General features: G+C 43.0%; 1 protein-coding gene across 1 annotated transcript in view; it reads left to right on the top strand.

Annotated features, from left to right (window-relative positions):
• The first annotated feature begins 1,041 nt into the window (after positions 1–1,041).
• LOC138671096 (cilia- and flagella-associated protein 337-like) overlaps positions 1,042–25,646 on the top strand; it is a 262,921-nt gene continuing 238,316 nt past the window's right edge. The window contains exons 1-3 of the mRNA XM_069759005.1: positions 1,042–1,299; positions 13,043–13,313; positions 16,413–16,466. Of these exons, the coding sequence (XP_069615106.1) occupies positions 1,232–1,299; positions 13,043–13,313; positions 16,413–16,466 (393 nt within the window). The 5' untranslated portion in view covers positions 1,042–1,231. The remainder of the gene's footprint in view (positions 1,300–13,042; positions 13,314–16,412; positions 16,467–25,646) is intronic.

The following is a 25,646-nucleotide window of genomic DNA, read 5'->3' as shown; positions in this document are numbered from 1 at the left end:
AACACGAGAAACAAAAAAAAAAAGGAATATTCATATCTTCTCTACAGCAAACGCTGCTGCAGAGAAGATATGAATGGCGGCTTCAGCACCAGTGGTGGGGACAGCGCTTACTGTAGCGCTGTCTCCTGCACGGCACACGGACTGCACACGGACAACGTCCGTGTGCGGTACGTGTTTTACATGGACCCATTGACTTTAATGGGTCCGTGTAATCCGTGCGCTCCCACGAACACTGACATGTCTCCGTGTTTGGCACACGGAGACACGGTCCGCAAAAAATCAATGACATCTGCACAGATGCATTGATTTCAATGTGTCTACGTGTGTCAGTGGCTCCGGTACGTGAGGAAACTGTCACCTCGTGTAGCGGAGCCACTGACGTGTGAAACCGGCCTTACACTCAGAGAATGTGATTGTTGCCTCTCACTTCTGCTCAGACAGAAGATGGAGGTCACAAGATGGCGGCACGGGACTGTAGTGGTGCCAGGAAGAGCTGAAGACCGTGGCTAATAAATATAGTACTAGGGTCAGGGAACTTACATTAGAGACACCACTTCAGGGCTGAAATTTAAAAAAAAACAATGCCGGAGAGGTGTTTTCAGTGTTCTTGCAGCACTTTTCACCCATTGAAATGAATGAGTGAAAACACAAGTAAAAATGCTGTAGAAAACACAACAAAAACGTGCATATTCTATGGACAAAAACGCAAGGTGTGAACATACTCTCTTCAGTGTAGTACTTAGAGCACATTTCTGTACTGTCACTTGTGTCTAATCTACAGAAGAGTCAGTCACTAGATGCTCAGATTTATTACCAGGTGCGTGGTAACAGTACCGTATAAAATACTTGTAACAATACACATAAAGACTATATTTTAAATGTAAACATTTTCTGAAATTGCTATGATTATGCTGAGGACAGATTACTTTATTACTACTTGTATTTATTTGTATGGTAACCTGCCAGACAGCTCTGAAACCTGAGCCAACAACCTTGTTCTCTAGAGGCAGGAACAAGCCTGGAGTAACCTGACCTGCAAACATACAGAGCTGAGAGCAGTAGCACAAGGGAGGAGAGGGGAGGCTGGTGGTAATAACTCTTAGAGGGGCTCAGTCAGTACCTCCCCCTGCAGCTGAGAGGAGCTGGGAGCAGCATCCCTGCTGAGTGACCTCTGTCTATCAATGCAAATGCACTAGAATGACAAAGTGGTCTCCAACTGGACTTTAAAACCATGTACCAGAAAATGAAGCTGAGACCCAGCTCTGCCCTGGGCAGGTTAGAGACATACAATGCCCACAGGTAAGAAACCTTGAACTTGTGAAATTAAGTTGGATTTGGTGTTTTTGGATAGGGGAGCAGTACTGAGGAGTTATCAGTGTGTAGAGGTTGTTTACTGTTGCTATGGCAATGGAATGTTGCAGCATGTTGGAATGGAATGATGCTGAGCCTGGATACAATGTAGTCTCCCAGGCTAATGAATAATGCATCTTGGTCTATGAGGAAATTTACCTGATAAATGTGATAACTGTGATTAAAATTGGTTGGGTCTAGTACGGTAGGATATGTCACAGGATAGCAGGATGTATGAGGTTTTGTAATTTTTAGAGAGCTACATTTTCTGTTTGAAATATTATTGTATAATCTCACAGGTTATGTATTGTAATAAATGTCATCAGCATGTATCACGCTGAATTGTGAATTTCATACATCTGCTTTATATATTTGATTGTACAACATAAGGCTTTGAGGAATATTTCATTGGCAAGAGATCAACTAGAATTAAAACAAGTTGTCTTCCTGTGAGAAGTATTGCAATATTTTATTCAGTTTTTTCTGTGTTGGTTGTTTTCTATTATCTTGGTCTACTGAAAATGTTATCGATTCTGGGTGACAATCATTATGGCAATCACTGTAATTCTCTTAAAGGAGTTGCCCCAGCTCTCACATTTATGTCATACTAACAGGATATGCCATAAGGTATGATGGATGTGGGTTCCACTTCTGATAGCGGGGTCTATCTAAAACAGGGTCCCCAAGCCGTGGCCTTGGGAACCGAAAGTGGCTTGTGGGCCCGTGATGTGTGGCTCGCTGCTGTCAGTTTGTGGCATTAGCACCAGGCCTAACAAACAGATATGAGGGGGCTGGCATTCTCAGACTGGGAAGGGGCCATGGATATTGGTCCTCCCCAACCTAAAAATAGCATCCCGAAGCCGCCTCAGAGAAAACGTATCTGGTGCGGTGGTAAGTGGGGTAATATTTGTGGGATTGCTCTAAGCTTTGTAATATCATCTGACATCAAACCCAGGGGTTAACCAACAAAGAAACAATACCCTCATAGCTAATTACTCAGATCCCTTCATCAAAATATATAGACACCAACCGAGAAATATGAAGAGACTGGATCACAAATATATTTTCAATAAAACCAATTATTTTATTACTACAAAATATGTTAAAACCAGTATACAAAATATAATAACATGGTGAGTTTCAATTTACAAATAGTACAGGGTCCTAGCAGAGCCAGAGACTGGTGTGACTCCCCACTAGTCGATATATGGAACACGATATATAACCGTCCATATACCTGATAATACATAAACCATGCCGATAATACGGCTGACCTACAGGGTTTTCTTAGACTATACAGCAAAATTCACCTTGCTCTGTGTGAGAAATAATGTTTTCCTCAATCGCCATGTGGCTAGCAGGGCTATTACATATAATCACATATAGTTGCCTGAAGTCATGTTAGAGACAAAAGAGGGTGGTCACCCAGTCAAAGCACACCTCGACACGCGTTTCACTGTATCCACAGCTTCGTCAGGAGGTAAGATGGCGTTGCTGTCACGATCTAAGCCCAGGGGTTAGTAATTGAAAGGCGTCTATCCATTACTAACCCCGTAGTGAAAACTAAATAAAGACAGAAACAGAAAAAAGTCCTATAATTGAAATAAACACACAGAAAACTCCTTTATTTGAAATTGTTATGTAGTGCAGGTGGCGTGCGTGATTTGTGGACCCACTTTGCCATGGACCAGACGTACCCTGGAGGGGCATGACTAAGCAGCTACCTTGGTGTTCATTTCAGCCTCTACTGGTGAGGTCAGGCTTGTGCGGGAGGTAGCTGCCAGGTACCACTCCAGGGCGACGTCCGGCAGTAGCAGCTGACCCCAATGGTCTAAGCCGTTAATCCAGACTCCTGGACAGAGCATGACATCCACTGGGACAAGTTCAGACTGTGCTTAATAGGACAGTTACCTGGAAAGAGTTCACACTGTGCAACCAGGATGGCCACTTGGGACAGTTTCAGACTGTGCAGTCTCCGGATAGCAGAAGGGATGGCCACAGGGTCAGGTACATGTAATAGAGAGCAGGGTTGAGTTTGTCACCACGGAACAGACAGACCAACTGTTGAGGGGAATGTATTAACAGGAGTAAGATTCTCCTTGCAGGGAGTAAACAGGGGTTAATAGAGATAAAGCAAACAGTAAACAGTTAAGCGGAATCGAAAGGGTTAACGAGTGTTCTTGTAACTTATCAGTCCAAGGAGGTCCTGACTGGAGGGTCCTTATTCCCACGTGGGTACAGTCACCAGCAACGCTTGAGATCCTGTAGTCTCTCCTCTGTCTCCTGGGAACTGGAGACTCCAGGGTTAAGTCTTTGCAGTCTTTTCTCCCAGTGAAGTTGGAAGCAGGAAGTGACACAGCCACTCTGCTGCACAAGTCTCTGTATCTTAGCCCGGCAGTCTCTCTGCAGTAGCAATGCTACACACACACTGAGCAGTTTACTTGTCACACTCAGGGGTCCTGGCTTGTCACTGCGGTCACCGGGGCTGCACACTCAGGTTACTGTCAGGGGATATGTCTTCTCTGATTACGGAAGATTCCAAGTCCACACTCTCACATCCAGCCTTCACTATGGCTAGTATCTCAGCCTCAGTGCCCTCACGGGGAGCACTCTCTCTCGGGGAGCGCGGCGCTGCAGCCTGCTCTCGCTCTGGCGCGCTGTCCCCTCTGTCCTGCGCGCTCTGCTCTCCCGCTCTTTTCTGACCACACCCCTCTCTCTTCCTCTCTGCCCCCAGCAGTCACATGGTCCCCTCTGTCCAGTGTAGAAAGTCCTCCCCCCAACAACCCAGCTGTCCGACTAAGTGGTTCCAGGTAAGGAGCAGGGAAAGCAACCTCCTTACATACAGACTATGACAACAGGACAGCCACAAGGACAGGTTCAGACTGTGCAGACTCTGCATTGCTGATGGGGCGGCCACAGGGACAGGTACAAACTATCCTGACAGGAAGGCCTTAGGGACAGATTCAGACTGCAATCTCCAGATAGCAGATGGTACGGCCACAGTGATAGATTCAGACACACTGGTCTCAGGAAACAGTTTAGGTACTGCCACTGTGGTTTCAGGGTGCAGACACCTTCGAAGTGGACACAGGAACAAGGACAAACTATACTAAACTAAAGGGACACAGGATACAGGAACAAGTTAAATAGACTAAGGCCGGGGGTCCTACATGCAGTTGCACAACCCTAACACAAAACTATAGTGGTTGCTCAGGCGCTTCTCAATTGGGGAGGGTGTCTTATATATAACATGTTTCCCTGCTATTGGTTGAGGGACACCTTGCAAGTAAACACATACTACATGCCTTCCGGCTTCACTGGGCAAAGACCGCTAGGATGTTCCGCACAACTACAGTGATACCACAATACCATCTCACAACTGAGTTCTGGCTTAGCCTGCCAAACATGGTTGACTTTCATGGATTGTGCATGGGTAGCTGCCTCAACAGGCTGGCGAACAGGTGGTCTTTGAAAGGACAGGGCCAGACATGAGTTTCCTCACACATATCACTCTTCTGGTATGCTCCTGGGTTCTGGGTTCAGCTCATCGAAGACCATACGGAAGGCCACCAGGAAGGCCTGCAGGTCAGAGATGATAGGAATCCATGTCTCCCATAGGGGGTTGAGCCGTGCCAGGGCATCTCCTGCTAGGTAGGACATTAGGAATCCCATTAGAAAAATTACTGGCTGAAAACTTCAAAGTGCTGCATGCACTGCTCCAGGAACCCTCGGCACTGCACCGGATTACCTTAGTACCGAGGCGGATCAGGCAGGTCGAGTTCCGTTACGGGAGCACAAGTCTCACATTGGGAGAAGTCCGTGTTCGGTGTCCATGCACGGACACTGAGTGTTCAGTATTTGGCAATGTGCTTTTCATATCACAAACAAAAAAATTAGTAATCTTGCAATTTTCACACTGGCCACCGGGAATCTTTTATTTTCAAACTTCCTGTCCTTTCAGAAAAAGTTTAAAGCAGTTTCCTTATGGTCAGAGGCAGGATTATAATGACAGGTAGCACTTCTATATACAGTTGATAACACAGGATCCACCAATCATAATAGGTTATGTAACTTAGAACTCAATTAAGACACCGGTTTTGTTGTTTGGTCCTGCGGAGGAGATGGGGGTAAAAAAATAAATAAAGCCAAATATTTTGTTTTAAAAAATCTGCATCGAACTGCTGGTTTCTGATAGTAAATTTGTCCCTGCTTATCCAGAAATTAAGCAAAACAAATAAAGCAGAAATATAGCAATTTAGCCTCAAAGTAACACTGTAATGATGAAAAAAACAAAAAACAAATCAAGCATGTGCAAGGTAATCATATTTTCAATTTTGTATCTAACTTTTCAACAAAATACTTTCTTTTTAGGGTGGGGATTTTATTTAAGGTGTCTGTACACCTTTATTAGCATTGGCTACTCCTAAAGAACTCCCAATGCACATGCTCAGTTGATTTGGCTGAGCATGCATGTGTTTTTTAAATTCTTTATTTAAGTACGGTATATCACGGAAAATAGTACAAACAGTTAGAAAATAGTTACCTATTACAAATAAGCATTTAGTTGAACCAAAGGTAAGGGAAAAAGGGGTGGTGGTGTGGGAAGCAAGGGGAGGGGGGGGGGTAATAGGGAAAAGGAGAAGATAGGGAAGGGGAGGGGGGTTCAAAAACTTTGGTTAGGTTGGGTTATCTCTTTCAAACAAGGTATCATAGAGGGGAATTACCAACTATAAACAACAAAAGGGGAAGTACACATGATTGAATACTATAGCATATAGCCAAGCTAACAAATTCGCCAGGAGGTAAATATATGAGGGCCAGAGACATATGGTCAATTATGGTGAGCAGAATTAATGATAGTGCGAATGTGACAATAAGGAGGCTTAGACTCACAAAGAGTACGGACATATATAAGCTATGTCTTTCCACTTGAATTCTAACTATGTAATTGCTTCCAAGGAGCCCATGTTTTGCTATATTTTTTGTGGGTGCGTGATTCCCAGCTGGTGAGTTCTTCCAGGCGGGAAACTTGATTCACTTTGGAGATCCATTCCCGGAAAGTGGGAAGGGACTCGTCCTTCCAGTGCAGAGCGATTAAGTGTTTTGCTGCACTGATTAGTAAAGGGAGAAGGCCATCTTTCAATGGTTTAAAGTGTTTGGATGGGGACGACAAAAGAGTGTCTATAGCCTGTAGGTCAGAAGTAAGGAGCTGTAATTTTTAAGTTCTCGATTAATATCCGACCAAAAGCCACTAAGCACCGAGCATTCCCAAAAGATGTGGGTGTGATGACCCATATGTGTATGACACCTCCAGTAAGCGCCAGTTTCTGATAGGCCCATATGATAACGTTTGGCTGGTATCTTATGCCATCTAGTTAGGATTTTATAAGAGTTTTCCTGGAGGAGGATACACCTAGAGAACCTGAGCATGAATGTGTTATTAAAGGCGAGAAGAGTATAGGCTAGTGGCAGACACCTCTGGCAGCTGATAACAAAAGAACAAAAGGATCGGACTTGGAAATTCAAATAGCATAGTATTTTTCCCAGAAAATTATTGCAATAACACGTTTTGTTATACACATGTTTATTTCCTTTGTGTGTATTGGAACAACACCAAAAAACAGAGATAAAATAGCAACTTGGACATATTTTCACATGAAATCCCTAAAACGGGCCAGATAAAATTGTTGGCACCCTCGACTTATCCGCTTCCCGATATTTGTAGCATGAATGAAGTAAATACACATCATGGCATCAATCACCGTTGGGTGTTTACCTGATATAACAGTTGACACCAGGCACTCACTCCTGGCAGTGTAACCCGCTAAATGTTGCAATCGAATCACTTATTGAACACAATGAACAACGTAAAACATAAATAGAACCAGTTCTTGACTTACTACTAAGTTTCTTCATTCTGTTTCCCAAATATCGCAGTAAGGCTAGGCTTACATTTATCGTGCACTCTGTGCTGAGCGCTTACAGCGGGGTTTCGATGTAAATCTCTGTAATACGTAATTGAGATGGAATTGAGATGGAACCCTGATGGAAGATTTCCTATAATGAGGCAGATGGGGACACTGTGGACTTTGTTTGGCCTGTCATCCGGTGGTGTCCGTCGTTTTAGGCATGCATAAAAGCTCCGAGTCTAGAGTAACTCTGCTGCTTCATTATAGTGAATGGATCCCTCAGGAGTTTCATCTGAGTCAAGTCACTTGGAGATTTAGATGGAAACCTTAAAGAAAGTGCTCAGCGTAGGGCACAGGATAATTGTGATCTCAAACAATATGTAAAATGTTCCCAATAAAATCTTAATCTAAATCCACAAAAAAACAAGACAAGTCCTCACTCAGGTCCATCATATGTTAACAGAAATATAGGGGGCCTCCACATTACTATAGCTCTGGAAGGTGTTGTGAATTCTGTGGCAGAGCTCCCTCCTGTGGTCACAAGTGGTACTTCGGCTGGTTCTCTCTGTGAGCTTCCATTGGTGGAGGAAAGTGGTACTGCGGCTTCTGAGTTTCCTTCCTCAGGTGATGTGGTGAAGTCGTTAGGTGCTGCTCTATTTAACTCCACCTAGTGCTTTGATCCTGGCCTCCAGTCAATGTTCTAGTATTGGACCTGTTTCCTCCTGGATCGTTCCTGTGGCCTGCTGCTCTGCATAGCTAAGTTCCTCTTTGCTATTTGTTTGCTGTTTTTTTCTGTCCAGCTTGTCTATTTGTTTTTTACTGCTTGCTGGAAGCTCTGGGACGCAGAGGGTGTACCTCCGTGCCGTTAGTTCGGTACGGAGGGTCTTTTTGCCCCCTTTGCGTGGTTTTTGTAGGGTTTTGTGTTGACCGCAAAGTTACCTTTCCTATCCTCGCTCTGTTCAGAAAGTCGGGCCTCACTTTGCTAAATCTATTTCATCTCTACGTTTGTCTTTTCATCTTAACTCACAGTCATTATATGTGGGGGCTGCCTTTTCCTTTGGGGTATTTCTCTGAGGCAAGGTAGGCTTATTTTCTATCTTCAGGCTAGCTAGTTTCTCAGGCCTTGCCGAGTTGCATAGGGAGTGTTAGGCGCAATCCACGGCTGCCTTTAGTGTGGTTGGAGAGGATTATGGATTGCGGTCAACAGAGTTCCCACGTCTCAGAGCTCGTTCTTGTTTTTTGGGTTATTGCCAGGTCACTGTATGTGCTCTGACCTCTATGTCCATTGTGGTACTGAATTACCTTTCATAACAGGAAGGCTCTGGAAAATTGCTATGGCTCCTCACCTCCAAAAGAAATCCAGCAAATTCTGCACTCCCAAATCCAAATGCCCCTCTCCCTTCTGAGCAACTGTGTGCCTAAACCATATTTAGCATTGCCTAACCACATTTAGCGTTGGCATTTCTGTAGCAATAAGAACCCGCCTAATTTATGAGTGTGTGTCTCCAGTAGAGTGAGTTTCGTGCTACCATGTACTGGGCACTACAACGTACTGGTGAATACAACGTACTGAGCACTAAAATGGCAGGTTGCAATTTTCACTCAGCAACATCCTCTGCTTATTGTTTCTGGAAAATACCCATGGAGTCAACATCGTCACTACACCTGTAGATAAATTTCCAAAGGGGCATAATTTTCAAACTGGGGTCACTTGAAGGGAATTCTGCTTTTCTAGCACTTAGGGGCCCTGTTTATGGAGTCCGAAACTACTCTAGAAAAATATGTGCTACAAGAGGCAAATAGCACGCAGTACCTCCCAAGTCTCGCCATTGTTTCCAAAATGGTGTCACTTGTTTCCAGTGTCTAGGCAAATCAGAGACTTTCCAAATGCAACAAGACACCCGCAGACCATTCCATCAAAGTCTGCATTACAAACCATCACTCCTTTCTTTCTGAGCCCTGCCATGCAGCCAAACAGTAGTTTTCCCCCACATATCGAGTATCGGTGTTCAAAAGGAGAAATCACAGAACAAAATTGTATGGTCCATTTTCTCCTGTTACCCTTGTGAAAATAAAAAAAATTTGGGCTAAAGAACATTTTTGTTGGAAGAATGTGATTTTTTATTTTCATGGTTCAACTCTATAAACATCTGTGAAGTGCCTGGGGGTTCAAGGTGCTCATCACACATCTAAATATTTTCCCAGAGGGGTCTGGCTTCCAAAATTGGGTCACTTGTGTTTTGTTTGAACTATTTAGATACAGTATCTCTCCAAACGCAACATGGCGTTCCCTAATCATTCCAGCAAATTTTGCATTCCAAAAGTCAAATGGTACTCCTTCCCTTCCGAACCCTGTCTTGAGCTCTAACAGTTAAATGTTCATTTTTTCCTTCCAAATTCCATTAATTCCTGTGAAGCACCTGAAGGGTTAATAAACTTCATGACTTCATGGTTTTAAGGGGTGGAATTTATAGAATGGTGTAACTTTTGAGTATTTTCTGTCATATAGACCCCTCAAAGTCACTTAAAATATGATGTGGTCCCCTAAAAAATGGTATTGTAAATTTTGTTGTAAAAATGAGAAATCACCTAAAAATTATGTTTCAAAAATTGTGCTGATGTAAAGTAGGCATGTGGGAAATGTTATTTATTAACTATTTGGTGTGACATAACTCTCTGATTTAAGGGCATACAAATGAAAAGTTAGAAAATTGTGAAATTTTCAAATTTTTCACCAATCTTTTGATTTTTTCGCAAATAAATGCAAGTTATATCAAAGAAATTTTACAAGTCTCATGTTGAACAATATGTCTCAGAATCAGTGGGATCTGTTGAAGTGTTCCAGAGTTATTATTGCATAAAGTGACACTGGTCAGAATTGTAAAATTTGGCCTGGTCATGAAGATGAAAACAGGCTCGGGGTGATGGAGTTAATATTTTGTTGCATGCCCTGTGGAATAAATAACTGCAATCAATCACTTGCTATAACTGTCACCAAGCTTCTTACACCTCTCAACTGGAAGTTTGGACCCCTCTTCTTTTGCACACTACTCCAGGTCTCTCATATTTGAAGGGTGCCTTCTCCCAACAGCAATTTTAAGGTCTCTTCAGAGGCAATTTTAAAATCTCTTCATAGGTGTTCAATGAGATTTAGATCCAGACTCTTGCTGGCCACTTTAGAACTCCCCAGTGATTTGTTTACATCCATTTCTGGGTGCTTCTTGAAGTATGTTTGGGGTCATTGTCCTGCTGGAAGACCCATGACCTAGAGCGCAAACCCAACTTTCTGACTCTGGGCAATACATTGCGACCAAAAATTGTTTGGTAATCTTCATAATTCATAATGCCTTGCACACAGTTAAGGCACCCAGTGGCAGCGGCAGAAAAACAACCCTAAACCATCTTTGAACTGCCACCATATTTCACTGTATGTACTGTGTTCTTTTCTTTGTAGGCCTCACTCCGTTTTCGGTAAACAGTAGAATGATGTCCTTTGCAAAAAAAAAAACCCTTATCCTGGTATCATCTGTCCACAAGACTCTTTCCCAGAAGGAGTTTGGCTTAATCTCATACATATTGACATAAAAAACTAGCTTTTTTATGTCTCTGTGTCAGCAGTGGGGTCCTCCTGGGTCTCCTGCCATAGCGTTTTATTTCATTCAAATGCCGACGGATAGTTTGTGTTGACACTGATGTACCCTTGGCCTGCACCACATGCTTGAAACAAAGTTGTTTGCCCACAATTTCGGAAAGGTGCAAACAATTTTGTTCTGACAATTTTTGGGAGTTTTTGTGAAATGATGTCCAATTTGCCTTTTTTTTACTGTTTTTTGTGTTGTTTTAATACAAAGAGAAATGTTACCACATGCCTCTCACCCAGCCAAACCAGATCTCACACTTTGCACTGATGAGGGGCAGTACCCGGAAATACAGTGTCTGCAAATTGAGATTTTGGTTTTTACCTTTTATCCTAAGTCATGTGACAAGGCACATCAAAGAGTCGATATTGACGTTTAGGATTGCTACTTCCTATAGGTGGCGCTAAAGTTCTAGTCCTCTTCCTCTCTGAAGAAACAATTAACAACATGTGTTATTGCAATCATTTTCTGGGGGAAATACTCAATTTTCTGGAACAATTTCAAGGGTGCCAACACTTTCTGCCATCATTGTATTAAATAAAATTAATCCAAGCTCAACAATTTTAGGACAACTAATGTGTATGGGGTCTCTGACTCTCAACTGACAGCAGAAGAAGTAGTAAAAATAAACTGTGCATGTCGGATTTCCTCTCATCTGATCCTAGAGGCATCTGATAGCAAATTATTTATTTTTTCCATTGAAAACATATGTTTATATTAAAATCTGCAGGATCACCTATCTGCTGAATAGGCAGTTTAGAGCGAATATGACACTCGGTTATTACTTACCATCTGAGAAAAGCATAATGCATGATGTAGGGGCAGAGACCCTGATTCCAGTAATGCAGGGTAAAGAGAGCCTTGGGAGGTATCATTGTGGGGTGATAGTTTCAAATCAGTGCAGATTTCAAAATAGTTTGTATTGACACACAAGATTAATTCTATGTGTACAGAAAGTTGAAATCACATTATGACTGTTGGAATAACCCTTTAGCCTAATTAAAATGTCATATCTGATGTACTGTCTAGCATAGTAATCCATGATTTATGTAGGCCACGGAACAAGTCTTTACTTATCTGGGGTTAATCTGGTAAATTGAGAGCTCCTGGAGCTTTCCTGCTTTGATTCTCTCAGCTGTTCAGTGTTGGCCACTCCTCTCTGCTATATATACTCGCCTATGGCAATCAGAGACTGCCAGTGTTAGTTTCGTACTGCCTGGTTCTGGAGTTGGAGGAGTTGGTTGTTTGAGGGGGCATCTGGAGTGTTGTTCTGAAAACTGTTGCTTGATGATTTGTCTGTGTGCATATCCTCATCCTCTCCCATTTGGTTTTTCCTTCCTTTACTTTCCAGTGTTCCACTCTGCTGTTTGGGAGTGCATATTTGTATGATTGGTATTTTCATTTATCTCTGTGCGTCTTCCCTTGTTAGTCTGGTTTGTGTATTCTTATACACTACGACTTACCACTTCCCTGGATGGGGGAGGGTACAGATAAGGGCTTATTTAGCAGTTCAGCAAGGCATACGGCCCCTGAGTCTTCACCATCAGAAGTAATCCAGGGAACTGGGATAATTATGGCGCCCCTTGCTTTAGGGAAAGTGATGGAGCCCCTAGCCCCAGGATATCTTAAATCAGTGCCGTTACAGCAACCTTCATTCCTTTATTCATTTTCATTCCCTATGATATGTAGTTTGAAGCTTGACCTAAGTTTCAAATTTTCTCTTGTGGGAGTGTCTTTCCCAGTAATGTAGGCTGGATTTGAGCTGTTTGTGTCCAGGGGGCTGCTGTCTTCATTTCATGTACTTTCTTCTTTCAGAGACTATTCTTTTTTCTCTGCTGTCTGCAATGTTGAGAAATGTGTATAACGCCTTTCCTTGACCTTCTGCTATCTCCAACACTGAAATAAGGGAGAGAGGAGCAGAGAGAACCATCAGGAGGAGCTGGAGCTATGATGGATTTGCAACATTTTAGCAGTTTGCTAAGTTAGTAAAAGGACACTGTAAAGCAGCAAAATGGTAGAAAAAAAGTTAATGCAGGCTAGATAGTTTCTTAGCATTGTATATAGAAAGCAAATGGACAATAAAAAAAATTCTTGCAAAAGTGTACATAGTTTTTATTAACCAAAACTGAACAAATTGTTTTACAGTCTTTTCAGTGAGATAAGACAAACTACTGCTGCTTCAAACCAACCTGTTCCACAGAGGGCAAAAACTGCTACGGTAGCAACTAGGGGCCAAACTCTGTCCCCATATGACTATGCTGGAGAACCTAGAGATCAGATCCAACCTCCCCCAGAGTGGCTGGAGAAGGAGGTAATTCGCAGGCAGCAGAGACGATATTCCCTGGGACTTGTGGACAATGCAATAGAAAGTCTTCAAAATTTTTCTGACCCAGCTAAGAGCCTAAGGAAAGTGAAGGTAAAGTTTTTGTATGTCTTCGTGTTGTCTAATAAGAGCAAGTGAAAATAAAGCACTTGTAGTCTTAAAAATGTATTTCCATGTAAGATAAAAATGCCAATTCCAAAAAAGTTAGGACACCATGTAAAATGTAATTAAAAAAGAATGCAATGATTTGGAAATCTCTTATAGCCATATTTTATAATCAATAGAACATAGAGAACACAATAAAGCTTCTCAACAGTCCTGGGTCAAAACCAAATCATGCCGGTGTTTAATGTGGTGCCGTCTGAGAACCTGTAGATCACAAGCATCCAATATTGACCGTTGCCCTTGTCTCTTGTGCACATGGATTTTTCCAGAACCTCTGCCTCTTTTAACCCCTTTCCGATGTTTGGCGTAATAGTACGCCCACTTTGGACTCGCCCTGTTTGGTGCGGGCTCCGGCGCTGAGCCCGCACCTTTCCGGCACATGACAGCTGATCTAGGCAGCTGACATGTGCCCGCAACAGCCGCGAGTGGAATTGCGATCCACCCACGGCTGTTAACTAGTTAAATGCTGCTATCAATCTCTGACAGCAGCATTTAACTTGCGCTTACCGGAAGCGCGTCGCACGATCACGGGCCACTGATGGACCGCTATGGTTGTCATTGACAGCTTGCTATGAGCACCGCCCCTTGGTCAGCCATCATATCAAGTGAGCATTTATGCTACACACAGGCGATCTGTTGAAGCATGCAAAAAGAAAAAAAAATTATGTTTTTAAAAATATAAAAAAAAATTAATTTAAATCAAATATATACATATTTGGTATTGCTGCTTTCAGAATTGCCCAATTTATCAGTATAAAAGAGAATTAACCCGATCGCTAAACGACGTAACGAGAAAAAAATTAAAAGCGCCAGAATTTTTTGGTCGACGCTAGATTGCAATATAATACAATAACGGGCTAGCAAAAGAACATATCTACACCAGAACGGTACCAATGAAAACGTGAGCTTGCTCAGCCCCAGATCATGAAAAATGGGGACGCTATAGGTAATGAAAAATGACGCCATATTTTTTTAACAAATTTTGGATTTTATTTTCACCATATAAATAAAAAAAGAACATGTACATGTTTGGCGTTTGTGAACTCATAATGATCTGTAGAATCATAAAGGCAGGTCAGTTTTAGCATTTAGTGAACATGGTAAAAAAAAAATCAACAAAAAAAACAACAACTGTGGAATTGCGCTTTTTTTGCAATTTCACCACAGTTGGATTTTTTTTCCTTTTTTACTGTACATGATATGTTAAAACCAAAGGTGTCACTCCAAAGTACAACTTGGCCCGCAAAAAAACAAGCCCTCATATGGCCATATTGACCTAAAAATAAAAAAGTTAGGGCTCTGGGAAAAAAGCAAAATTCAAAAACTGAAAATACCCCTGGTTGTTAAGGGGGGAGCCAAAAAAAACAAATTCAAAAACTGAAATATCCCTGGTCGTTAAGGGGTTAATATTATGTATTGCAGATGGTGGGATATTCAAAGGCTTTGCAGTTTTATGTTGAGGATCATTTTTCTGAAAGTTTTCCACAATTTTTAGATGCAGTTGTTCACAGATTGGTGAAACTCTGACCATCTTCGGTTCTGGGAGACTCTGCCTCTCTAAGGCTACTTTCACACTAGCGTTTTCTGCAATCCGTCACAATGCGTCGTTTTGCAGAAAAAACGCATCCTGCAAAAGTGCTTGCAGGATGCGTTTTTTCCCCATAGACTTGTATTGACGACGCATTTGCGATGGATTGCCACACATCCGTCGAGCGACGGATGCATCGTGCTTTTGCGGACCGTCGGGAGCAAAAAACGCTACATGTAACTTTTTTTCCCTGACGGACCGCTTTTTCCGACCACGCATGCGCGGCCAGAACTCCGCCCCCACCTCCCCGCACCTTACAGTGGGGCAGCGGATGCGCCGGAAAAATGCATCCGCTACCCCTTGTGCAATGCAGCAAACGCTAGCGTCGGAATCTCTCCCCGACGCATTGCGACGGGGAGATTCCGACGCTAGTGTGAAAGAAGCCTTACATGCTATTTTTATGTACAGTCATGTGACTTAGATGATAATTGACCCTCCTGCTACTTTCTCATTAGTACCATTTACTTTTCAAATATTTAGTTAACCCTGTCACAACTTTTTTGAGATGTGCTGCTAACATCAATATCTGAATGAGATAATTGTTCAAATGAAATGGAAAAATGTCTAACGTTCAACTTCTGACCTGTATTCTATACTCTACTGTGAATAATATGTGGCTATAAGAGATTTCCAAATCATTGCATTCTCGTTTTCTTTTCATTTTACACAGTGTCCCAACTTTTTTTTTAAAATAATTTTATATTTATCACGTATCCACATGATAGGTGATAAAGGTATAATCACCGAAAGTCCCACTACCAGTACCACTCATGATCAATAGACCTTGGGTATAGATTCCCCGTTCCTCCTCAGTGCGGTCTGGTCACACATGCTCTTTTCCACTCCATTCATTGTCCATGTAAGTGATGGATATACTGTGGCCGATAAAATGAATGTTAGGACAAGCTATCCATTCCTGTTCATTTACTTTAAAAGGGAAATGCATCAAAATTACATTTCATTCTGTAAAGTGAAATAAAAGATGCAAGTGATCAATACTACAAGCTTCAAGTGGTTGCATTTGGCTTTTTCACTATGAATTATATAGATTTTTGAAAAGTCGTGAAAGTCTGAAGATACATTATGTTCATTAGAAGCTTCTTACCAGGCAAGACTGCTCCACGATCCACTTCTCAGTGATGAATATGAATATCTTTGATGCTCTTCTCTTTACGAATGTTATATTCTTACATATTGCATATAACTCACAATGACGAATATGAGCGTCTTGGATGGTCTTCGTTGAGTACTATATACTTATGTGCAGTACTGTATATACCTGGGAATTGCTTGTAACGTGCTGTGGAATATGTTAGTGCTATAGAAACAAAAATTATTATTACTAATATGGTCACCTTGGACGTTTCACCTTGGGTACTATGTTCTTCTACACACTGATGAATACGATCATGTTTGATCATATAAATTTGTTTTCACAGTTTGAACAACAAGTGACCCTGGAACAGTTGCATAAACTGAAGAAAGCTTTTGAGGTATATGTTCTCTTTGGTCAAATTCATACTTGTGATTGCAGAATATCGTTTCCAGAATATGGATTCCCTCTGTACAATATCCCCCTTAAGCCAGAATGGAGAGATGCTTCAAGTGCTGACTCCTGCTCTGGAGGACTATAGCTCTCAGTGATGTCCAAGCATTTGGAAACATGCAGCCACCCACACAATTCTGCCAATAATATTTGTTCTCCAGGGTGGTTGCATTTTGAAAGTAGGTTATCCTTGTACATGTGGAGCTGGCCTCCCCCAAAGACATACTATCTTACTGTCTGGGATCATATGTATTAGAATTTTATATATTATATCACCGTAACATTTCAAAGTTAACATCTGTATACAAATAGAGAACAAGACCAGCACATCCAAGATAGTGTGAACAGGCGCCAACCAAAAAAAACATATAAGTTGAAAAACGATAAAGGTTGCACTATTATTTACCAAGAATGATTGCTCTAGAACATTGAAAATGCATTACTGCCATAGAAAATAGGAAAAAAGTGCTATATAATGTACATATGAAATATTTATCTGCAAAAATTGCTATGAAAAAGGAAGGTACTTTGTGCATAAATTGGCCAATGTATGCGAGCCCAATTGCCACGTCAAGGCGTCCTTCCTGTTTTGTCACCTCTCCTGGGCAAAAAAGCCTAAAATTTATTGGTCAAGAGTGGTTGGCGCCTGTTCACACTAGCTTGGATGTGCTGGTCTTGTTTTCTATTTGTATTAAGCCTTTTTGGACATGTGCACTCCCACTCCCAATAGCCACAGGTGATTTTAAGTAGTTAGCTGGTCCAATCCTGACCCATAGGACAGAGACCCAATTATGAAGGAAGCCTTGACATGGCAATGGCAATTGAGCTCACAAACATTGGCCAATTTATGCACAAAGTACCTTCCTTTTTCATAGCAATACATCTGTATACAGTCACAAATTTTAGCATAGACTTGTTCTGTGAACTAAATAGCTCATAGATTATTATAGTTGACAGTACATATGACATTTTAATTAGGTTAAAGGGTTATTCCAAAAGTCACAATGTGATTTCAGCTTTCTGTACATACATAATTAATAATGTGTGCCAATACAAACTATTTTTAATGGGAACCTGTCATCCCCCAGGACCTATTAAGGTAAAAGAGCCACCTTCTTCAGCACTAAGGCTGCATTCTGTGAAGGTGGCTCTTATGTTTTTGATCCCTAATAACACTGAAATATTCACTTTTATAAATTGCGTGCCATACCTGTATTGAGTCCGGGGGGTACGTATTCTCCCCCTGACTCAGCCGCCTCGCAGCCGTCCATCATCCCACCGGGCGCCTCCTTCTCTCTGTCTTGTCACAGGGGCCTGCGTTCTGCAATTATTTCTTGGGCATGTGCCGTGTGCGCTGCCCTGGAACTTACATCAAGTGATATAAGAAGATCGCGCCTGTGCACCACGCCAGATTCCCAGCTCCGCAGTGTGAATGCATCATAATACACTGCGGGGTGGGATCTCGGGCCTCCGATATACGCAGGTGCGATATCAATACATCAGCGGATGTGAGTTCCATGGCGCATGCCCGAAAAATGAGAGCACAGAGCAGGCGTGAGGAAACAGAGGAGGCGGCACCCGGTGCACTGAGGGGATGATGGATGGCTGCGAGGCGGCGGAGTCAGGAGGAGAAAACATACCCCCGGACTCAATACAGGTATGGCGCACAATTTGTAAAAGTGAATATTTCAGCGTTATTAAGGATCAAAAACATAAGAGCCACCTTCACAGAATGCAGCCTTAGTGCTGCTGAAGGTGGCTCTTTTACGTTAACAGACCATGGGGGGTGACGGGTTCCCTTTAAATATGCACTCATTTGCAGCTATTACTGTTATGGTCTGGTGATTAAGGAGCGACATGCGTCTAGCTCTGAGCAGGTGGCAACTATACTGACCGCAGTCCCTAAGCTCAACACAACACTAGAAGCTGCCGTGGAATGCTCCTAACACTGCCTATGCATCTCGTCACAGCCGGAGAACTAACTAACCCTAAAGATAGAAGCAGGAAACCTATCTTGCCTCAGAGAAATTCCCCAAAGGATAGATTAGCCCCCCACAAATAATGACTGTGAGAGGAGAAGGAAATGACATACGTAGTATGAAACAAGATTTAGCACAGGAGGCCACTTCTAGCTAGATAGGAAAAAGTACAGGACAGAGAGCTGTGTGGTCAGTAATAAAAACTAGAAAAAGTCCACCGCAGAGAAATGCAAAAATCTCCACACCTGACTAAAGGTGTGGAGGGCAAACTCTGCTGCCCAGAGCTTCCAGCCTAGTTAAATAGATCCATACCGATAAGCTGGACAAATGAACAAAACATAGAAAGTGGAAAACCACAAGACAAAAACAAGAGAACTGCAAAATAACAAGCAAGGACTTAGCTTTTGCTGAATTGGTCAGAGTGTCAGGAAAATCCAAAGAGCAAAGACTCCAGGCAGGAACAATGACAACTGGCATTGAATGAGGGAAAAGGCCAGACTAATATAGCCGAGCCAGGAAGACGATCAGTGAAAACAGCTGCTGAAGCTAAATCCAAGAAGCAGCCATACCACTCAAAACCACAGGAGGGAGCCCAAGAACGGAATTCACAACAGTACCCCCCCTTGAGGAGGGGTCACCAAACCCTCACCAGAGCCCCCAGGCCGATCAGGACGAGCCAAATGAAAAGCACGAACCAAATCGGCGGCATGAACATCGGAGGCAACAACCCAAGAATTATCTTCCTGGCCATAACCCTTCCACTTGACAAGATACTGAAGCTTCCGCCTCGAAAAACAAGAATCCAAAATTTTCTCAACCACATATTCCAACTCCCCCTCAACCAACACCGGAGCAGGAGGATCAACAGATGGAACAACGGGCACCACATATCTCCGCAACAAAGATCTATGGAAAACATTGTGGATGGCAAAAGAGGCTGGAAGGGCCAAATGAAAAGACACAGGATTGATAATCTCAGAAATCTTATAAGGACCAATAAACCGAGGCTTGAACTTAGGGGAAGAAACCTTCATAGGAACATGACGAGAGGACAACCAGACCAAATCCCCCACATGAAGCTGAGGACCAACACACCGACGGCGGTTAGCAAAACGCTGAGCCTTTTCCTGGGACAACGTCAAATTGTCCACCACATGAGTCCAAATCTGCTGTAACCTGTCCATCACAGAATCTACACCAGGACAATCAGAAGGCTCAACCTGCCCTGAAGAAAAACGAGGATGGAAACCAAAATTACAAAAGAAAGGTGAAACCAAAGTAGCCGAACTGGCCCGATTATTAAGGGCAAACTCGGCCAACGGCAAGAAGGTCACCCAATCATCCTGATCAGCAGACACAAAGCATCTCAAATAGGTCTCCAAGGTTTGATTAGTTCGCTCAGTTTGACCATTTGTCTGAGGATGGAACGCCGAAGAAAAAGACAAATCAATACCCATCCTAGCACAAAAGGCCCGCCAAAACCTGGAAACAAACTGGGAACCACTGTCAGACAAAATATTCTCCGGAATGCCATGCAAACGAACCACATGTTGAAAAAACAATGGAACCAAATCAGAGGAGGAAGGCAATTTAGGCAAAGGTACCAAATGGACCATTTTAGAGAACCGGTCACAAACCACCCAGATAACAGACATCCTCTGGGACACAGGAAGCTCCGAAATAAAATCCATGGAAATATGCGTCCAAGGCCTCTCCGGGACGGGCAAAGGCAAAAGCAACCCACTAGCGCGGGAACAGCATGGCTTAGCCCGGGCACAAGTCCCACAGGACTGCACAAAAGAACGTACATCCCACGACAAGGAAGGCCACCAAAAGGACCTAGCAACCAAATCTCTGGTACCAGAAATCCCAGGATGACCGGCCAACACAGAACAATGGACCTCAGAAATTACCTTACTTGTCCATCTATCAGGATCAAACAACTTCCCCACAGGACAGCGGTCAGGTTTATCAGCCTGAAACTCCCGAAGCGCCCGCTGCAAATCAGGGGAGATGGCAGACAGAATCACCCCTTCCCTAAGAATGCCAACCGGCTCAAGGACTCCAGGAGAATCCGGCAAAAAACTCCTAGAGAGGGCATCCGCTTTAACATTCTTAGATCCTGGAAGATATGAGACCACAAAATCAAAACGGGAGAAAAACAGGGACCACCGAGCCTGTCTAGGGTTCAGCCGCTTGGCCGACTCAAGGTAAATCAGATTCTTATGATCTGTCAAGACCACAATGCGGTGCTTGGCTCCCTTAAGCCAATGTTGCCACTCCTCAAATGCCCACTTCATTGCCAACAACTCCCGATTGCCAACATCATAATTGCGTTCCGCAGGCGAAAACTTTCGGGAAAAGAAGGCACATGGCTTCATCAAGGAACCATCAGAATTCCTCTGCGACAAAACGGCCCCTGCCCCAATCTCAGAAGCGTCAACCTCAACCTGAAAGGGAAGAGAAACATCCGGCTGACGCAAGACAGGGGCAGAAGTAAATCGGCGTTTAAGCTCCTGAAAGGCCTCAACAGCCTCCGAGGACCAATTAGTGACATCAGCGCCTTTATTCGTCAAATCGGTCAGGGGCTTAACCACACTAGAGAAGTTGGAAATGAAACGGCGATAAAAATTAGCAAAGCCCAAAAACTTCTGCAGGCACTTCACAGATGTGGGTTAAATCCAGTCATGAATGGCTTGGACCTTAACAGGATCCATTTCTATAGACGAAGGGGAAAAAATAAACCCCAAAAAAGAGACCTTCTGAACTCCAAATAGGCACTTAGACCCCTTCACAAATAGAGCATTATCACGAGGGATCTGGAACACCATCCTGACCTGCTTCACATGAGACTCCCAATCATTGGAAAAAATCTAAATATCATCCAAATACACAATCAAGAATTTGTCAAGATAATTGCGGAAAATATCATGCATAAAGGACTGAAATACAGAAGGAGCATTAGAAAGCCCGAAAGGCATCACCAGGTATTCAAAATGGCCTTCGGGCGTATTAAATGCAGTTTTCCATTCATCACCCTGCTTGATACGAATAAGATTATATGCCCCTCGAAGGTCAATCTTGGTAAATCAACAAGCCCCCTTAATCCTAGCAAACAAATCAGAGAGCAGAGGTAAAGGGTATTGGAACTTGACCGTGATCTTATTAAGAAGGCGATAATCAATACAGGGTCTTAAGGAGCCATCCTTCTTGGCAACAAAAAAGAATCCCGCTCCCAATGGTGACGAAGACGGCCGAATATGCCCCTTCTCCAAAGACTCCTTAACATAGCTCCGCATGGCGGCATGCTCTGGCACAGACAGATTGAAAAGTCGGCCCTTAGGGAACTTACAGCCAGGAATCAAGTCAATAGCACAATCACAGTCCCTATGTGGAGGAAGGGAACTGGACTTGGGCTCATCGAATACATCCTGGAAATCTCACAAAAACTCAGGAACATCAGAAGAGGGGGAAGAGGAAATTGACATTAAAGGAACGTCACTATGTACCCCTTGACAACCCCAACTAGTCACAGACATCGATTTCCAATCCAGCACTGGATTGTGAACCTGTAACCATGGGAAACCCAGCACAACAACATCATGTAAATTATGCAACACCAGAAAACGGCAATATTCCTGATGTGCAGGAGTCATGCACATAGTCAGCTGAGTCCAATACTGAGGTTTATTCTTGGCCAATGGTGTAGCATCAATACCCCTCAAGGGTATGGGACTCTGCAAAGGCTGCAAAGAAAAACCACAGCGCCTAGCGAACTCTAAGTCCATTAAGTTCAGAGCAGCGCCCGAATCCACAAATGTCATGACGGAAAAAGATGACAATGAGCATATCAGGGTCACAGACAGGAGAAACTTAGGCTGCACAGTACTAATGGTAACAGATCTAGCGACCCTCTTAATACGCTTAGGGCAATCAGAAATAGCATGAGTAGAATCACCACAGTAAAAACACAGCCCATTCTGACGTCTGTATCCCCTCTGTTCCGCTCTAGTCAAAATCCTATGACATTGCATGGCCTCAGGACTCTGCTCAGAGGATACTGCCATATGGTGCACCACTTTGCGTTCGCGCAGGCGCCGATCAATCTGAATGGCCAGAGACATAGATTCACTCAAACCAACAGGCGTGGGAAACCCCACCATAACATCTTTTAGGGCTTCAGAAAGACCCTTTCTGAAAATTGCGGCCAGAGCGTCCTCATTCCATTTAGTGAGCACAGACCATTTTCTAAATTTCTGGCAGTATAATTCTGCCGCTTCCTGACCCTGACACAAGGCCAACAGTGTTTTCTCAGCATGCTCTACAGAGTTAGGTTTGTCATACAATAATCCGAGCGATTGAAAAAATGCATCTACATTAAGCAATGCCGGATTCCCTGACTCAAGTGAGAATGCCCAGTCTTGAGGGTCGCCACGCAGTAGAGAAATAACTATTTTTACTTGCTGAATGGGGTCACCAGAGGAACGGGGTTTAAGAGCAAAAAACAATTTGCAGTTATTCTTAAAGTTCAAAAACTTAGATCTATCCCCGTAAATCAAATCTGGAGTAGGAATTCTAGGCTCTAAGGCCGGAGTCTGAACCACATAATCTTGAATACTCTGTACTCGTGCAGCAAGGTGCTCCACACGAGAACATAAACTCTGAACATCCATGCCTGCATCCAAATCCCGAATCACCCAGAGATCAAGAGGAAGAAAAATGACCAAACAAACTAAAGAGAAAAAAAAAATGGCTCAGAACTCTTTTTCTCTTCCTTCTTTTGAGAGGCAATCAGCACATTTTTGGCCAGTTGTACTGTTATGGTCTGGTGATTAAGGAGCGACATGCGTCTAGCTCTGAGCAGGTGGCAACTATACTGACCGCAGTCCCTAAGCTCAACACAACACTAGAAGCAGCCGTGGAATGCCTATGCATCTCGTCACAGCCGGAGAACTAACTAACCCTAAAGATAGAAGCAGGAAACCTATCTTGCCTCAGAGAAATTCCCCAAAGGATAGATTAGCCCCCCACAAATAATGACTGTGAGAGGAGAAGGAAATGATATACGTAGTATGAAACAAGATTTAGCACAGGAGGCCACTTCTAGCTAGATAGGAAAAAGTACAGGACAGAGAGCTGTGCGGTCAGTAATAAAAACTAGAAAAAGTCCACACCTGACTAAAGGTGTGGAGGGCAAACTCTGCTGCCCAGAGCTTCCAGCCTAGTTAAATAGATCCATACCGATAAGCTGGACAAATGAACAAAACATAGAAAGTGGAAAACCACAAGACAAAAACAAGAGAACTGCAAAATAACAAGCAAGGACTTAGCTTTTGCTGAATTGGTCAGAGTGTCAGGAAAATCCAAAGAGCAAAGACTCCAGGCAGGAACAATGACAACTGGCATTGAATGAGGGAAAAGGCCAGACTAATATAGCCGAGCCAGGAAGACGATCAGTGAAAACAGCTGCTGAAGAAAAATCCAAGAAGCAGCCATACCACTCAAAACCACAGGAGGGAGCCCAAGAACGGAATTCACAACATATTACCCCACAATGATGCCCCCAAGCCTATCTTTAAACTCCATTGCCACTGGATCCACCCTTCAATAGTTTTTAATGTTGTTCAAGCATGCGCCGATGCACACAATGAGCATGCGCAGATGCAACCAATGACCCTGCGTAATAAAACAGTCCCCAAATAGCTTAGCTCACAGCATCCTCATTGATCTGACAGCCAGGTTGTAGCACAACATACAGTTGCTATGCTATACTTGGCTCTGCTTTGCCTGTAGGAGGGAGCATGCTCTGAAGAACACACTGATATCAGCTGCAGATGCACCTAATGACCCAATCTAATTCACGAAAATCAAGTGCACTTAATGATCCTGTATACCGTAATTAAACAGCCCCATCGTTCTCTTCATGTTTACTAGGAGAGAGTGGAATATCCATTTACATTTTAAGGACAAAAAATTTTTTATACAATGTTTGTACACCAGAAAACCTAAAGCGATGAACTGGAATATGAGTTGGTGTGCATACAACAAGTAAGCGCATGTTCACGCTGGCCACTAAACAGACAAAAAACCCAAGATAAAAACATAATAATCAATTACCCTGCAATAAATAAATAAACAGCAATAGTGCATGAAAATAGCGCACGGTGCTTAGTTAACATAATTTTGATTCGCAAAAATCAAAAGTCTTCCCACCACGTCACGGTGACCCTAATCAGGATAGTCCTAATCTCTAATATTAAAACCTTTGTCAAGTGACATGTATGTGCATTTGTCTGAGTTTCCTTCAGCGCTCCTGGGACTGATTTCTGTTTGACACACATGCATGTGCATAAGGGCAGAGAAAGACTGAAACCTGGCGGCTAGTGGACATGCAGCCATGGGGAAATACATGAATATAATGTCCAGCTCAAGAAAAAGGCAGGCTACACCTTTATAGAGATGGACTGGAATAAGAGTTGGTGCACATGCAGCATGTAAGCGCATGTTCACACTGGGGACTAAACAGACAAAAACCAAGATAAAAACATAATAAGCAAATACCTTGTAGTAAATAAACAGCAATAGTACATGAAAATAAAACAGGATGCCTAGTTAATATAATTTTGATTTAAAAAAAAAATGGAGCCATCCCGCCACGTCATGGTGACTCTATTCGGGACGGTCCTAACCTGTAATATTATAACCTTACCATTTGTCAAGTAACATGCATGTGGATAAGGGCAGGGAAGGACTGAAACCCGGCTAGTGGACATGCAGCCATGGGGACCTACAAGAATATAATGTCCAGCTCAAATAACAGGCAGGACACACCTTTATATGCACAGGGTGCAATCTGACTGAAACCGAAAACCTAAAGCGTTGGCATGGGAATATGAGTTGGCGTGGGTTGGGTTTCAGTCCTGCCCTTATCCACATGCACATTTTGTCTGTTTAGTGGCTAATGTGAACATGCACTTACATGCTTCATGCACACCAACTCATATTCCAGTTCTTCTCATTAGGTTTTCTGCTTCAGTCTGTTTGCATTCAGTGCATATAAAGATGTAGTTCCACATGGCTGCGTGACCACTAGCGGCGTTTCAGTCCTTCCCTGCCCTTATCCACACAGAAGTCACTTCTCAAATGGT

Source organism: Ranitomeya imitator, chromosome 3 (genome assembly GCF_032444005.1).
Source record: "Ranitomeya imitator isolate aRanImi1 chromosome 3, aRanImi1.pri, whole genome shotgun sequence".
Taxonomy (NCBI): Eukaryota; Metazoa; Chordata; class Amphibia; order Anura; family Dendrobatidae; genus Ranitomeya; species Ranitomeya imitator.
Note: the sequence above shows the minus strand (reverse complement) of the source record. Positions and strands in the feature narration are given on the sequence as shown.